We start from the raw sequence: 16,444 nt of genomic DNA on the forward strand, positions 1-16,444 counted from the left end.
TACAGCATTATTACGTAAACTGCAATTTGAAAACACTATCTGGTAAACGTTACTGCGGTAACGCTTGCTGTTTTGGATAAGTGAAAAGGTGAAGAAAATGAATAACTGCATTACTTCGTGGTTCTTCTCGAATTTCAAAGCCGCAGTAGGCCTACTTCTTACAAAGTAAGTTTCTAATGTCATAATATTTTGAGTGATCAACCAACGTGTTGCTCTAATGATAGCCTTCGAGAAAAACTCTGCCGGAGCTCCGAGACTTCATGTCTTGAACTATTTTGTTTTGCTTTTAAAGCAATTGGACACTTTCGGTAAACAGTATTGTCCAAAGGCCCACACTTCGTGTATCACAACTGATGTAAAAAAAAAAAAAAAAAAAAAAAAACTGTGAAAATTTAGGCTCAATCGGTCATCGGAGTCGGGAGAAAATAACGGGGAAAACCCACCCTTGTTTCCGCACGTTTCGCCGTGTATATATGACATGTGTTTGGAATAAATCCGTAATTCTCACTATCGATAATTGATATTGTTTTAATGTTTTCTCAAAATTTAAAGCATTTCATGGAATAATATTTCAAGAGAAGTTTTTCACCATTACCTTCTGTAAACCCCGTAAATTATTTGTAAATCTGTGAACTTTTTGTTCTGTACCGAAAGTGTATAATGGCTTTAAAGGGGTCCATTTTCGTCTTAGAAACATATTTCTTCGAAGACCCAATCACCGGGGGCATATTCCCACGTTGATATACCAATATTAACCATCGGATGGGAGCCTACGTCAGCGGTGCCATAGACCTTATCGCAAATACCAATGCGCAAGCGCAGACTATTGAATGAGATGCATTGTGGGATAGATATGGATCAAATTTGGATACCAGCTAGACCACAATGCACCTAATTCCAAGCTTTACGCGCGCGCCCCGGTATTTGCGAAAAGGTCTATCCCACTCCAAGAAGGGCGCCCTCTCGCACCCTTTACCGACACGGATTACGCCATTCTCATACTCGATCCAGAACGGGCGATATTCGTCATCGCTTAGTTGGTCTGGATATCGAAAAGAGGATCTAATTATAACACTACCAGGAATGTGTTCTGTTTTCAACACTCCTGTGCGTATAACAGCTTGGGTGTTCTCCCAACCACCAATGGCTGAAATGAAAAATAACGACAAATTAATGGAATTACCGTTTTTTAGAAAAGTTTGAATATTTTTATTTTTAGATTAATTGCTTACATATTGTGCAATGCATAGGTTTTTGTACGGCTATATTGACGATGTGACCTCTGACGTCACACGAAAACTATAACATGATTCGCGCGCATACCGCCGGGCAAAACCTTTGTGTTTTGGCAGCCAGTAAAAAGTGCAATCTTACCATGACTACGTGTCTTTTTGCCCGGCGAAACATGACGTATACAGTGTTTTTTTCAACAGCGCAATTAATCTAAAAGGGCGGTTTGAATGTAAACATAGATCACATCGTCTATACGATAACTGTCTTATGAAAAGAGAGAGAGAGAGAGAGAAATAATGCATGTTTCCTTCCGGTCGCTTGGCATCACAGAAGCTGTATATAAGCCATAGGTTTTTGGACAACGGGCTAAAACAAAAAAAAGAAAAATCACCCGTACACTCTAAAAACTAAAGAGTTGACAAGCATTTTGTTTGTTAAATTTAGAGTTTTAAATGTTTTATCCAACGCAAAAAGGGTTAATTTAACAATTTATTTCAACATTTCTCAAAAATATTCCTTGGAATCGTTGGATCAGCTTTCAACTGGCACTTAGTGGGGGACTTTTAGTAATTACCCTCGCTTTAAAATATTTCGAAGTGAGCCTGAACATCTGACGTCACTTCGAGGCTCGTGCATGACGCAAGTGAAATTCTACGTACAACTTGTTAAAACAAACACCTATAAATTAACAAGGGACCAAACTATTTCAGAGTGTACTTACTAATGTGGCAGAAAATGTCTTCTTCGGTCCTCCCCGTTGCTAGTGCTATGATACCACTGTCGATTGTGCGTACGGCGAAGTTGAGCTTGAAGGGCGCCACCAAATCGGGCAGGACGAACATGTATGACATTGGGCTCGTCGGCTCAGTTGTTACAGAGCACTCTAGGAATTTAAATAGAAGGTTGTGCATATTCATGAATCTCTGATGATGTCACACGGACGAAATTAATAAGTTTTCACTTTAGTGAATTGACTTAACAAGACAGTCGGCTCGGTAATAATTGCGAATTTTGAGTGTAATGTTCGTTGTACCGCAAAATTCAAGTCTCTTCTCCAAACTTATCTTATGTCACAGGTTTTCAATGACTAATTTTGTTGTTTCTGTTTTTCTTTGTGTTGTGTTTTGTTTTTTGTTTTGTTTTTGGTTTTACTGCGCCTTGAACACCCAGCAGGGTGGATATGTGCGCATTACAAGTCTTATTGTTATTATTATTATTACATGCATATTCATGAATCTCTGATGATGGCACACGGATGAATTGTTGTGTTATTGAAGGTATAGTTTGACGTATTATATTTACCAATAGAGCTCTGTGATTTACCACCCTCATCTACGTGTCTTTTACATTATTTTTGCATTTAGGCACTGGACATGTTTGGTAATAAATGTCAAAGACTTCTGGGTGTATATATCACAACATGCATAAAATAACAAACCAGTGGAAATTTGGGCTCACTTGGCCATCGAGTTTGCAAGATTTTTTTAAAGAAAAAAACCCCCCCATGTTTCACAAAATAATGTGTGTGCTTTCAGATATAATTATAACAAAACCTTCAGCTGAAAAGTCTTTTACGCTTTTCAGATAATTTATAATTTTAACAAAACCTTCAACTGAAGTCTTTTACTATTAATTTGAGTGAGACGTACCCTTTTTCACCTCCAGAGGGAGCCGTTTCTCACAATGTTTTATACTACAAACATTATCTTTCCATTGCTCGTTACTAAGTAACTTGTTATGCTACAAGTAGTTATCGAGGGTATTCTAAATTAATGCTAAACAAATATTACCTGGGCCCAATTTCATAGAGTTGCTTAAGCACAAAAGTTTAATTAAGCAAACAAATCCTGGCTTAATAAAATCAGATTACTGGCCAAGACTCCACTCAATTGTTATGCTAAGTAAACAACAGCTAAATACCAGTCACAAGCAATGCATATGCCATGACATTTTGGCCAGTAACATGTGTAAATTAAGCGAGCTATTTTTGTGCTTAAGCAAATTGTTTGCTAAAAGAAGCCTCTATGAAATTGGCCCCTGGGCCCATTTCGTGGCGGCTCTGCTTACCGTAAGCACATAATCGGCGCTTACGGAAGCAGGGAATTCTGTGCTTACGGCAAGCGTATTTCACGGGTTAGCGGCGAATTTTGGTTTGTGCGCGTGCGTACTCCGCGTTACTTGGCATTCTACTCTTACAAGTTTTCTAGCGCAGAAATTCGGCGCAGTGCACGTAAGCGGGGAATCGTGATCGTAAGCGCAGATTTCGGCCGTACGCAGAGCCATGAAATTGGCCCTGCATGGTGTTATAATTATTGTGGTGGTCAGTGTTTACCTTTTGGTGCTGTAACGTTGTCATGACACGTCCGTGGAATCGTGGCCAGTACTGATGCAATCCACTGGTATCTGCTGTAGGGATACTCGGGGCATGGCTCAGGGACGGGACGAAAGTATCGAACACGCATCTTACATCTTACAAGGCCTACGACAATTATTATTATTAACAAAATATTCAATCATTTATTATTATATAACAAAAAGAGCAGCGACAGCAACAGCAATAGCCAACAGCAATTACAACTTTAACAACAACAGCAGCAGCAACAGCAGCAGCAGCAACAACAACAAACACAAAAAAATACCACAACAACAGACAACAAACAATAAACAAACAACAAACAACATATAGCAAACAACAAACAACAGCAGCAGCAACAGCAGCAGCAGCAACAACAACAAACACACAAAAACACCATAACAACAGACAACAAACATTAAACAGCAAACAACAAACAACAAACAACAAACAACAAACAACATAGCAAACAACAAACAACAACATACAGCAAACAATAAACAACAAATAACAAGCAACAAGCAACAAACAACTAACAACATACAGCAAACAACAAACAACAAACAAAGAACAATAAACAACATACAGCAAAAAACACCCCAAAAACAAGTAATGACATGTTTTCATTCTCTAATAATTGAAAGGTAACTGAATAGCGTAGCTTAACAATGAATCTGATTTTGTCTAACAATAGTAATGATAACTGTACAAACCTAAGAAGAGAATGAGACATGTTGCTAGTAGTGCGGTGAGCTTAGCCATCTTGACTGACAACAATTTCTGCCAAGTTATTTCATGGTGGCGGCACGGTCTGGTCTTACAAGTCTTACAAATCAGTCTCCGCTGTTTCATTGCTAATGACCATGGCGTGGTTACGCCTCTGCCATACCAACACGTACTTAATTAACACTGAACTGTTACCAAACGTTAAAGGTATTCTTTAAAATGTTTTCTATTTTTTTAAAGGCAGTGGACACTATTGGTAATTGTCAAAGACTAGCCTTCACAGTTGGTGTATCTCAACATAAGCATAAAATAACAAACATGTGAAAATTTGAGCTCAATCGGTCATCGAACTTGCGAGATAATAATGAAACAAAAAAACACCATTGTCACACGAAGTAATTGTGTGCGTTTAGATGGTTGATTTCGAGACCTTAAGTTCTAAATCTGAGGTCTCGAAATCAAATTCGTGGAAAATCACGTCTTTCTCTAAAACTATGGCACTTCAGAGGGAGCCGTTTCTCACAATGTTTTATACCATCAACCTCTCCCCATTACTCGTCACCAAGTAAGGTTTTATGCCAATAATTATTTTGAGTAATTACCAATATTGTCCACTGCCTTTTATCGTTAAAAAGTAAGTTTTTGTATCACGTATGTGTCCAGTGCCTTTAAACTTAAACAGTGACACATTGCGTAGGTAGCTTGCTTTCAGGTTTGATTGTGTAAACACTACATTTATTTATACCTGTATGTTATCTTCAAATCAAAAATTTGAGGGAGCCTTGAGAAAACTCAAAATTAATTTGTTATACTTGGTTGGACTCCATTCGTGAACCAAGAACATAATCATTACGTTTTGAACGCACTTCAGGGCCATGGATGGTTTAATCATCTAATGGACAATGCGCATGCGCATATTATTAAACAAAATAACAATAAAAAAGACAGACTTCAATAATAGATGTCGGTGAGGGGGTAATGAGAATATAATTTGTTTTTACCAGCAATTACACCGATGCATTTTTTACTCAGTACTTCCCCGAGTTCTGTGAAAAACATGCAGAGCCAACAATGTACCTATGTTTCGTACTCATAGAGATTATTGGCAATAGCCAAAATACAGTTGCAAAACTAACATAATTTTTAAAGGCAGTGGACACTGTTGGTAATTGTCAAAGACGAGCCTTCACAGTTAGTGTATCTCAACATATGCATAAAATAACAAACATGTGAAAATTTGAGCTCGATCGGTCATCAAACTTGCAAGATAATAATGAAAGAAAAAACACACCTGTCACACGAAGTTGTGTGCGTTTAGATGGTTGATTTCGAGACCTCAAGTTCTAAATCTGAGGTCCCGAAATCAACTTCGTGGAAAATTACTTCTTTCTCGAAAACTATGGCGCTTCAGAGGGAGCCGTTTCTCACCGTGTTTTATACCATCAACCTCTCCCCATTACTCGTTACCAAGAAAGGTTTTATGCCAATAACTATTTTGAGTAATTACCAAATGAATATTGTCCACTCCTTTAAAGGCACTGGACACTATTGGTAATGACTCAAAATAATTGTTAGCATGCAACCTTACTTGGTAATGAGTAATGGCGTGCGGTGATAGTACACGACGTATCAAGAAAACCGTGCATTTTTGGGCATATTTGTGTGGGTCACTATATTCTACTTTTGAAACATCTTTCTAACCATTTCCTTTTTATAGCAAACGGTTTTAAACGCTTTTCATAGACCAACTGGTTTGATCCAAGGCAATGTGTCCCTTTAAGTCGTTGCGGTAGCTAGCCGCTGCTAACACGTCGGGCTGTTGAACTGCCTGTAGCCACTGGGCTAGCTCGGTGGATTCTGTGGTAAGACATCTACTCTCGCAATGCAAAGGTAGTGGGTTCGAATCCCACCTCGCTGGTTGGGGAAACACCATTGCCATACCATGGGTCTTTGGATATTATTTAACAAGGATAGCTTTCACACGACTGAAATGAAGGGAAGCACCATCGCAAGAGTCCTTGGTTATGGCACACAGTGATCATTAACACTATACTTAGCGTGGTGATTTTAACATTGCTATTTTGTTTACGAGGACTATCTGTTTCTCTGTTTAAGTTACCAAGGGTCCTTGGTCGTTATTTAACGAGGATAGCTTTCACACGACTGGAATTTGCTATTTATTTTAAATCGATGTGGTTTTTAGTAAAATGTCTCTAGTTACAAATGTTCTTAGTGGAAAGAGGCCTTAGGACAAAGGAAATTATTCTTATAATTTGTTTTTATTCTAAACGTTTTGTTTTTCTTTTATTATTTTAAACAAAGTTTCAAATAAAGAGATATATTCCATTTTAAGTCCAATTTAAGTAATTAAATTTTTAAAAGAAGTTGTGAGTGTAATTTAAAAACATCCTTTATTCAAAAAGTTGCATACCCGAATTTGTTTTATACAGAGTTACCCTCAGAAGAAATACCACAAACAAAGTACCCATCAAAAAGCTGTTTGTAAACGAAACAAAATTTTATATTTTATTATAGTTATAAAAATATTGTTATAAAAAAAGGTCAACTATCCACAGTGTATAATAAAACCATAGTAAACCTTCAAATATATTGTTCAATCTGGGTAGTTTATATTTTTAAAATATACTTTGTAAATTTAAAGACAAATTCACATCATTTAGGTTTCTCAAACTGCTTCAATCACTACATTAACTGTATAAAAAAACACTATAACCCTAACCAATAAAATAAGAAATAGTTTTACTGAATAAAAAGAAACACTTCATCAAAATCTTGACAAAATTCTAAACAAAATTATGTCTTTCACTAACATGATATGGGTATAGTATTAATTCTAAACAAAATATGTCTTTCAATAACATGGGTATAGTATGTTGATTCACTGGCAGGGTAAAACAAGGAAAGCTAGGCGAAGGGTTTTCAGACAAAAAGACAAACAAATGAACAGGAATAAAGTATATACAGTAATAGCTATAGGATACCATGTGTGTGTCTATCTTGCAGGTAGAGTTTGCTCTTTAGAGATCTGTCTGTCTATTGTTACACTACCGCGTAGTAGATTTGTCGGATTGTTCGGGAGACTTCTCAATCTGAAAAATGTTTTTATAACTATATACCCGGGCGGAAGGTTTAGAAAATTGGCTGGGACTAGTACTTTAGCTTTAATAACGATAAGCTAAAGTAGTAGTCATAGCCAATTTCGTATACCTTCAGCCCGGTAGCAGTTAAAAAGCAGGCTGTTCTTTGAAGAAGTGAGAAGTCTCCCAAAGAATCCGACAAATCTACTCCGCGGTAGTAGAATATAAAAAGACAGTTCTCTAAAGAGCAAACTCTACCTTCAAGTAGATACACACATGGTGTTACTGCAATACTAAAGTATGGGAGCTTAAAGCCATTGGACCCTTTCGGTACAGACAACAAAAAGTTCACAGATTTACAAATAACTTACAGGGTTTACAGAAGGTAGTGGTGAAAGACTTCTCTTGAAATATTATTCCATGAAATGCTTTAGTTTTTGAGAAAACAGTAAAACAATATCAATTCTCGATGTCGAGAATTACGGATTTATTTTAAACACATGTCATGACACGGCAAAACATGCATGCGGATACTAGGGTGGGTTTTCCCGTTATTTTCTCACGACTCCGATGACCGATTGAGCCTAAATTTTCACAGGTTTGTTATTTTTTTATATAAGTTGTGATACACGAAGTGTGGGCCTTGAACAATACTGATTACCGAAAGGGTCCAATGGCTTTAAAGACAGTGGACACTATTGGTAATTGTCAAAGACTAGTCTTCTCACTTGGTGTATCTAAACATAATGCATAAAATAACAAACCTGTGAAAATTTGAGCTCAATCGGTCATCAAACTTGCGAGATATGGATGAAATAAAAAACAACCTTAATCACACGAAGTTGTGTGCTTTCATATGCTTGATTTCGAGACCTCAAATTCTAAACTTGAGGTTTTGAAATCAAATTCGTGGAAAATTACTTCTTTCTCGAAAACTACGTTACTTCAGAGGGAGCCGTTTCTCACAACGTTTTATACTATCAACCTCTCCCCATTACTCGTTACCAAGTTAGGTTTTATGCTGATAATTATTTTGAGTAATTACCAATAGTGCCCAATGCCTTTAAGGCACATTGCCAAAGCTATATCCAATGATAACTGCAATTGCGGATCTTTGACAATGTTCGTGAGTGCCTTTAAAGGTGATCTGGTCTCATAGAATAAGTGAGACTAAAGAGTGTCTTTGAGCAATAAAATCAGACTCAACGTTAAGATTGTGAAGGGCTGTGAGATTTTGCCAACAGATGTGTGTTTGTCCCAAATACGGTAAACTAACATCTGAGGGAGGTTGAGTCAAAAGAGGGCGCTACCATAGAGGAAACTGTGACACAACAAGCAGTATGGGTGGTGGCGGTGGGGGTGGGGGGGGGGGGTGGATTTCCGCAACACCGGCTAGAAGTCACCTTTCGACTACATTCTTGTGTTTTCTTCATCAGGTTCGGTGGGTGGGTCAGACACAACACTTCCTTCGTCAGACCTGGAGGGGCTCTTCTCCTCAGTGGTGTCTGGGTCAACCTCATCCCCAACCGGTTCCACCAGAGCCAACGGAGACTTGCTAATCCAGTCTCCAGGAGGTGGTGGGAAGGTAACCTCCTCGTTCACAGAGTCAGCGTCATCCTCTGTAGGTCGAGTTGACCTATCAACGGAGGCATAATGCGGTGGGATCTCTTCTTCGTCACTGTCTGGTATCGGGCGTTTCTCTTGTAGGGACTCCGCCTCGTCGTCTTCTTCGCTGTCATGCAGATCAGGTTTGTGGTATATCTCTGTGCTGAGGACAACAGCAGCTGGTGCCTGCATGTTCTCGTACACTCCTTCTTGGGGGCCAGACTCATTTACAGAATTGACGTGGTTTTTGTTAGTGAGCTCGTAGCCGTTTTGAGGTGCGGCTCCCTTCTCAACACTCAATTCTGCCTTCTGATCTGGATTTCCCCTTTTGGATTTGAACTTATACCCCAAGAGAGCTCCAAAGACCATGACGATAACGCATAGCAAACCCACGCTTACAAAGATCATCGTACCGATTAAGGACTCCGCCTGAGCGGGGCTTAACTCTAATCCGAGAGATTTACCTATGACGGGCTTCTCGCCACACATCCCAGTTGGAGTTGGGTCCTTTCCATCGGTCGGTTCTGGGGTCCACTCGGGAGAGCTCGGGGTCCTCTCCGTCGCTTCTTCGGTCGGGCAGGACTCCCTCGCAGCCTCGTTGAGCTCCGGTAGGTACTCGTTCCAGAAGAGGGCCTCCTCGCCTCGGTAGTCGCTGCCGACCTCCTCGGAGTTTAGTCGGACCTGGAGGTACTCCTTGGTGTCGCCGTATTCGGGCCAGATTGGTCCGGTAAGATTGGACGGTGGGTCGGTCGTGTCAGAGTTGGGGTTCCTGGAAAGAGTTGAAGAGAAGAAGTCATCCAATGAGCAAATGCATATGAAGACGTATCATTACTTGGAAAAAATGAACGGGCATAACTTCAAAACACATTTTAAATAATAATATTATTTCCTTCTAGCCCTTTATCACACATCCAGGGATGAACATTTTCCTGCAAGATGTGGAGTCAAACGTACGTTTTGAAGTATGAACAATACAGCACCATGCAATGGTTTAAATTTGTCACTTTTGGTTCAAATTTGTATTCTGTGTATGTTTTCCTGTAATTCGACCCTTGGTCGCCATTTGAATTTTTTTTAAAGAACAAACCATTAATGAATGAATGAAAGTAAGAGATTCATTATTAAATCAACACCGTTCGCCATTTTATTGAACCACACAAAAATGCGGACATTGTTAATATTAACGAAGTAAAGACAAAGAAAATTAACCACACAAATTTTAGATATTTGCGTGGTTCAATATTATTATACTTTGAAAAACATCATTAATGATCTTTTCAATCAAATCAACGAACGCCTACAGCCCATCGCCCAATCTAAATCCCTTCCCCATATAAACGCTTGATACCTCCAAAGAGGCAACAAGTCCCCTGCCACCAGCTATTGTGACTCTCACCTTTTAGCAACTTGTGGAAAGAATGAATCACAAACTGTAAAGTATTGCTCGATCTTGCGTGTAAGTTCACCGTGGGGGCTAACCATGGAGTAATGGAGAAAGAACTATGGGCTAACCATACCCCTTGTTAAAGGCAGTGGACACTTTTGGTAATTGTCAAAGACTAGCCTTCATAGTTGGTGTATCTCAACATTATGCATAAAATAACAAACCTGTGAAAATTTGAGCTCAATCGGTCATCGAACTTGCGAGATAATAATGAAAGAAAAAACACCCTTGTCACACGAAGTTGTGTGCGCTTAGATGGTTGATTTCGAGACCTCAAGTTCTAAATCTGAGGTCTCGAAATCAAATTCGTGGAAAATTACTTCTTTCTCGAAAACTATGGCACTTTAGAGGGAGCCGTTTCTCACGATGTTTCATACCATCAACCTCTCCCCATTACTCGTTACCAAGTAAGGTTTTATGCTAATAATTATTTTGAGTAATTACCAATAGCGTCCATTGCCTTTAATTTTTGTATAACCTATTGGGTGATTGATCACGCATGGTCCCATTGTGTCAGCCCAAATAATGCTGCAACTGAAAAATTTATTTTCCATAATAGGAGCCGCACGTGAAAATATGTCAGCACTGATGTGAACAAACAACAACAAACTGCTTTTGTATGGAACCGGGGAATGACAGTGTGGTTTTCGTGTGCAAATAAGGAATTGTTTGGTGGATATTTCTACACTCCCCCCCCCCCACACACACATTAATTTTTGTTTTAATTTTGTACTTAAAGCCATTGGACACTTTCGGAACCGAACAAAAACTACAAGTTCACAGATTTATAATAAACTTACAGGGTTTACAGAAATGGTGAAAGACTTCTCTTGAAATATTATTCCATGAAATGCTTTACTTTTTGAGAAAACATTAAAACAATTATCAATTCTCGCTAACGAGAATTACGGATTTATTTTAAACACATGTCATGACACGGCGAAACGTGCTGATACAAGGGTGGGTTTCCCCGTTATTTTCTCCCGACTCCGATGGCCGATTGAGCCCAAATTTTCACAGGTTTGTTATTTTATATATAAATTGTGATACACGAAGTGTGGGCCTTGGACAATACTGTTTACCGAAAGGGTCCAATGGCTTTAAAGGCACTGGACAATACTGACAACTCAAAATAATCGTTAACCTAAAAACTTACATTGAAGCGAGCAACGGAGAGCTGATAAAATATTGTGAGAAAAGACTCCCTTTGAAGTAACGTATAATTTTTTTGGGGGAGAGGTAATTTCTCACTCAAGTATAATACATCTGAAAGCACACAATTTGTGCCAAAAGGGTGTTTTTCCTGGCACTATTCTCTTTCAAATTCGATGACCAATTGAGTCAAAGTTGGTGCAGGTTTTTTATTTTATGCATGGGGTACACCAAGTGAGAATACTGGTCCTTGACAATTACAAAATGTGTCCAGTGCCGTTAAGCATTTTTATGTCAATGTTCCTCAAATGAGCAGCCATGAAAATGGGGGAGGGTCCCATACTTCTACTCAAGAAGACTTATACAAGATGTCAATGGGCACAATTTGCTTCCCATTGTCTACTGGTGTACACTGGAAGAAATAATCCCCAAGGACTACTCTCCAACTGTAAAAGAGTGAAAAACACCACTCTTAAGATTTCGAGTTGTCCCTCATACGGCTCTTCGAAAAGAGTGGTGGTTATTTCACTCTTTTAGAGGGGTTTCACACCAGGACAGAGTGAAAAATCACTCAAAAAGATGCAAACTTCAATCTAAAAGAGTGGAAGACCACTCGCAAAAGAGTTGTCCCTCATACGACTCTTCAAGGAGTTATTTTCTACTCTTTTGCATCTATAGAGTACACACAATCTGATAAGTGTGACTGCAGTAACGCTTATCAGATTCATGTTTTTAGGGCATCAAAACTGATATAGTTACACCACCACTGTACTTCGTAGTGTAATGTTTCTCAAAATGCTTTATCGAAAGCTGCTGTAGGCATGCTTATATAAAACCAATAATTGTTAATGCCATTAATTATAAGAATCATACCAAACATATACATTCCCATTAAAGGCACTGGACACATTTGGTTATATTATTGTCAAAGACCGGTATTGCCACTGGTGTATCTAAAATAATTTATGCATAAAATAGCAAACCTGTGAACATTGACTCAATGGGACGATAGAGGGCAGCAGACTTACCGGGTAAATCCATTGTTCTCAGAATTATGCGCATGTTCAGAACTACGTAAACAATGGAAATTTACCCGGTATGTCTGCTGCCACCTAGCGTTAGAAAGTCTCCTATTGGTCATCGAAATTGCAAGAAGGTAAAACACACTATTGTTGCACAAAATGGAGCCGTTTCTCAAAAGGCTTTTTGTTATCAAACAAATCTCTATTGCTCGTGATACCAAGTACATTTTTATGCCAACAATTATTTTGAGTAACTTTCAATAGTGTCCAGTAACTTTAACTGGAGACATATTAAAGTAGAACTTCAAGACCCTCAATATCACACTGCGATTGGAAATAAAATTATGTGCTCACCCAGTTTTGGCGAAATTTGACCAGAACTCAATCATGCGTTGACTCAGAGCTTGCTCCTCGGAGGTGAACGTCCTGCCGTCACCAGGCGCGATGAACGGCAGCCCCAAGACGTAAGACATCTCCCCACCATGTGGTACGAGCTCGATTTCTGGATACTCCCAATCAACGGACGAACGATGATCAAAAACCATCATGAAGATCGAGGAGAGCATTTTATCCAGATCGTCAAGACGTTTTGAATGGTACCGGATGCTATTGGTATCTAAGTGGATGTCGACGAGGGCTTGCATACGAGCAAAGTTCTCATCCGCGAAGTCGTTGGAGATGTAGTGTTCTTCAATCGCAAGTTTAGACACCCCAGAGTCGTCTGTGTATGAACGCAACCATTCCCCGAATTGTTCCTCAGTGACCCCGGAGGTGAGGTTATAGTCTTCCCCGTCTGAATGGAGACTCTTTTTGAGTAGATCGAGACCAATAGAACCATCCCCGGTGTTGAAGACCGAGAGAAAATCATGCGTGATGCCGTCCTTTGACTTCGCACCGAAGAAATCATCGTTTAAGACGGGGCGCCAGACGTCGTAGCCACCCATCCCAGCGTCTAGAATCTCCTCCATTGATTTACTTCGGAGGCAGTCCATCAAGAGGCTAGTGTTATCACTTGAACAGTTAAGATAACCCGCAAGCCCTTCTACATTCGACTCGTCACTAAATTCCGTATTCCAGTTAGGGCTATGAACAGCCATCCGATGAAACAGGGAGCGACTGTCATCCGCCATTAGATGCAACGGTATAGATTCAAGCACGTCTGATTGACTAAAGAGTGTGACTCTCTCAGGGTCACCACCGAACGCCATGATGTTCTCCTTGACCCATTTCAAAGCCAGTCGCTGGTCCTTCAACCCGTAGTTCCCCTTAGCGCCGTCGTCCCCGGTGAACAGGAAACCAAACGGGCCAAGCCGGTAGTTGATTGTGACGACGACCACGCCCCCTTTTGTGGTGAGTACAGATACATCATAGGCGCTACCCTGGCCATGTTGGTAGCCCCCTCCATGTAGCCATACCATGACTGCTAACCCAGACTGAGTCATATTCCCTAGAGGAGTGTAAACGTTCAGAGTCAAGCAGTCTTCACCAATCTCCCATCCCCCATCTGGAATCGTCACGACGTACTCCGGGTTAAAGCCATCCACGGCAGGCTTGGACTGCGGGCATGATGGCCCGAACGAGGTAGCGTTAAACACTCCACCCCATGACGATTTGGGAACCGGGTCGCTGAATCGAAGCGGTCCAACGGGCGGCTCGGCGTACGGTATCCCCTTAAACACTCGATAAGCTTCCCCGTCTATCGCTCCTTCAGCCCCCACGACGTCTCCTGCCATCGTAGACACAACTTCCGTATGACCGTTGTAGAATGCTGCTACGCAAAGCTGGACAAAACCAAGGAGGAAGTAAAAAACGGCAGCCATCTTGGACTGAACAGCACAACTTTTTGTATACGCGACACTCCCAACTCGGGGACAACACGAAAGTGGTTTTGACTAACCGAAAACTGCAAAATGAGGCCCCTTTTTTGAAGCGGTTCAATGACGAACAATAATAGATATTCGTTGTGATTGAATTTGACCGTATGCATGACGACACTCACGCAGTGTGTGGGTTGCTTTACCTTTACCTTTTCAACTATGCTGAACAATAAAGGTGCCATTTGGGCTTCGAGAAATAGAAGTGCAGGGTTGTTTTCAAATATGTATACATTTCCAAACCTTCATAATTTACGAAAATTATACCATGGACATCCGTATTGCTCAATACATAGGGATATGCTCCACTGCGCATTACAAAAAGTAGCAAAAGAACAGGGAAAACCCCAGGGCAGACTATACTGTTTATAAACGTTAAAGAACTAATCGTAACAAAAGTGTTGTTGTTTCACTATTTTTCCGTAGTTTGGGAGCCGCTAACACAAAATTCCAGAGCACCTTGGATAGCCTTTGACTAAAGGAACTGTACACTGTTGGTAATAGTCAAAGGCCAGTCTTCTCACTTGGTGTATCTCAACATTATGCCTAAAGTAACAAACCTATGAAAGTTTGAGCTCAATTGGTCGTCAGAGTTGCGAGATAACTATGAACGAAAAAACACCCTCGTCACACGAAGTTGTGTGCTTTTCAGATGCTTGATTTCGAGACCGCAAATTCTAAACTTGAAGTCTCGAAATCAAATTCGTGGAAAATTACTTCTTACTCGAAAACTACGTCACTTCAGAGGGCGCCGTTACTCACAATGTTTTATACCATCAACCTCTCCCCATTACTAGTTGCCAATAGAGGTTTATGCCGATAATTATTTTGAGTAATTACCAATAGTGTCCACTGCCTTTTAGTCAACAATGTGCAAAAACCGCTACATAAGACTTCGATATTGTTACCATTATTATTTTGAACTCCTAAAGACAGTGAGATGTTTGAGAGAGTGACGTCATGTGCTCATCGTTGAAGAACGAGGACAATAAACAGAAAAGTGAAAGCAAGAGGTCTTCGTTACGGAACTCTAAAGACTGGGGAGCTTCTCAAGAAAGTTTGGAATGGGTACAAAGTATGAACAGATAATTTAAGTAAAGGGACAAAGCAAAGAACGCCTTGCGTCTTCACACGGGGATGCGTTTTTGAGAATGACTTTGTGTGGGCTCCATGATTTCGAAAAGACTCAAGGACGAGATCGCTGTGAGTGTGCAAGGTTTTTATATGATTGAAAAAATAGAATTAGCTGTTGCAAACTTCTTATACCAACCTAAAAGACCTAGTATAAATGCAAACAAATTAATGGCCTGGCGTTTCGAAGGCTAATGACAACACAACAAACATGAACATGTTGTGATTGTTATAGCACCAACTTATCAAACACAGACTTCATACCAGCGACTACCACGTGTACTTTTTTGTGTTTGGAAAAACATGAACTGTTGACTGGTGTTCTGTCGAGCGGAAAACTCACGCAACAAACCCGTCAATCCAACACGACAAACCATGATGTGCTATCCGGTGTGCCATTTTTAGTGTAGCCTGGACATCTGACGTCACACTTCGAGGCTTGTGAATTACACCAGGGAGTGGCAACCCCCGTCTGTTATAACCTTTCACCTATAATACTCATTGTACATGGGGAATTGTAAGTGTTGCTGCCAAATCACTTCGGACCAATCAAACCACAGATATGGAAAGCTTACGTCATTCGAACCATCTACCTCCATGTTCGAATTCCCTCTCTTCCTTCCTCCATGGTACAACCATGGAGGCATGGAGGTAGAATTATTCTACCTCCATGGTACAACCATGTGTAAATCTCTCTTTTAGGGCTACCTCCATGGTACAACCATGTGTAAATCTCTCTTTTAGGGGGTTCGTTGGCTCTGAAAACAACCGGTGTGGTCTCCCGACGTCTGAACAGTATACTCCAC

The 16,444-nt window shown here is 40.2% G+C and overlaps 1 protein-coding gene across 1 annotated transcript; it reads right to left on the reverse strand.

Annotated features, from left to right (window-relative positions):
• Positions 1 to 8,403: 8,403 nt before the first annotated feature.
• Positions 8,404 to 14,527, reverse strand: LOC117305319 (acetylcholinesterase-like). Its single transcript, XM_033790180.1, has 2 exons — positions 12,988 to 14,527; positions 8,404 to 9,784 (listed from the first exon to the last, which is right to left on the reverse strand). Exons 1-2 carry the CDS (start codon positions 14,451 to 14,453, stop codon positions 8,821 to 8,823), a joined length of 2,430 nt encoding a protein of 809 aa, XP_033646071.1. The 5' UTR covers positions 14,454 to 14,527; the 3' UTR covers positions 8,404 to 8,820.
• Between the last annotated feature and the right edge of the window lie 1,917 nt (positions 14,528 to 16,444).

Source organism: Asterias rubens, chromosome 22 (genome assembly GCF_902459465.1).
Source record: "Asterias rubens chromosome 22, eAstRub1.3, whole genome shotgun sequence".
In the NCBI taxonomy this organism is placed as follows: Eukaryota; Metazoa; Echinodermata; class Asteroidea; order Forcipulatida; family Asteriidae; genus Asterias; species Asterias rubens.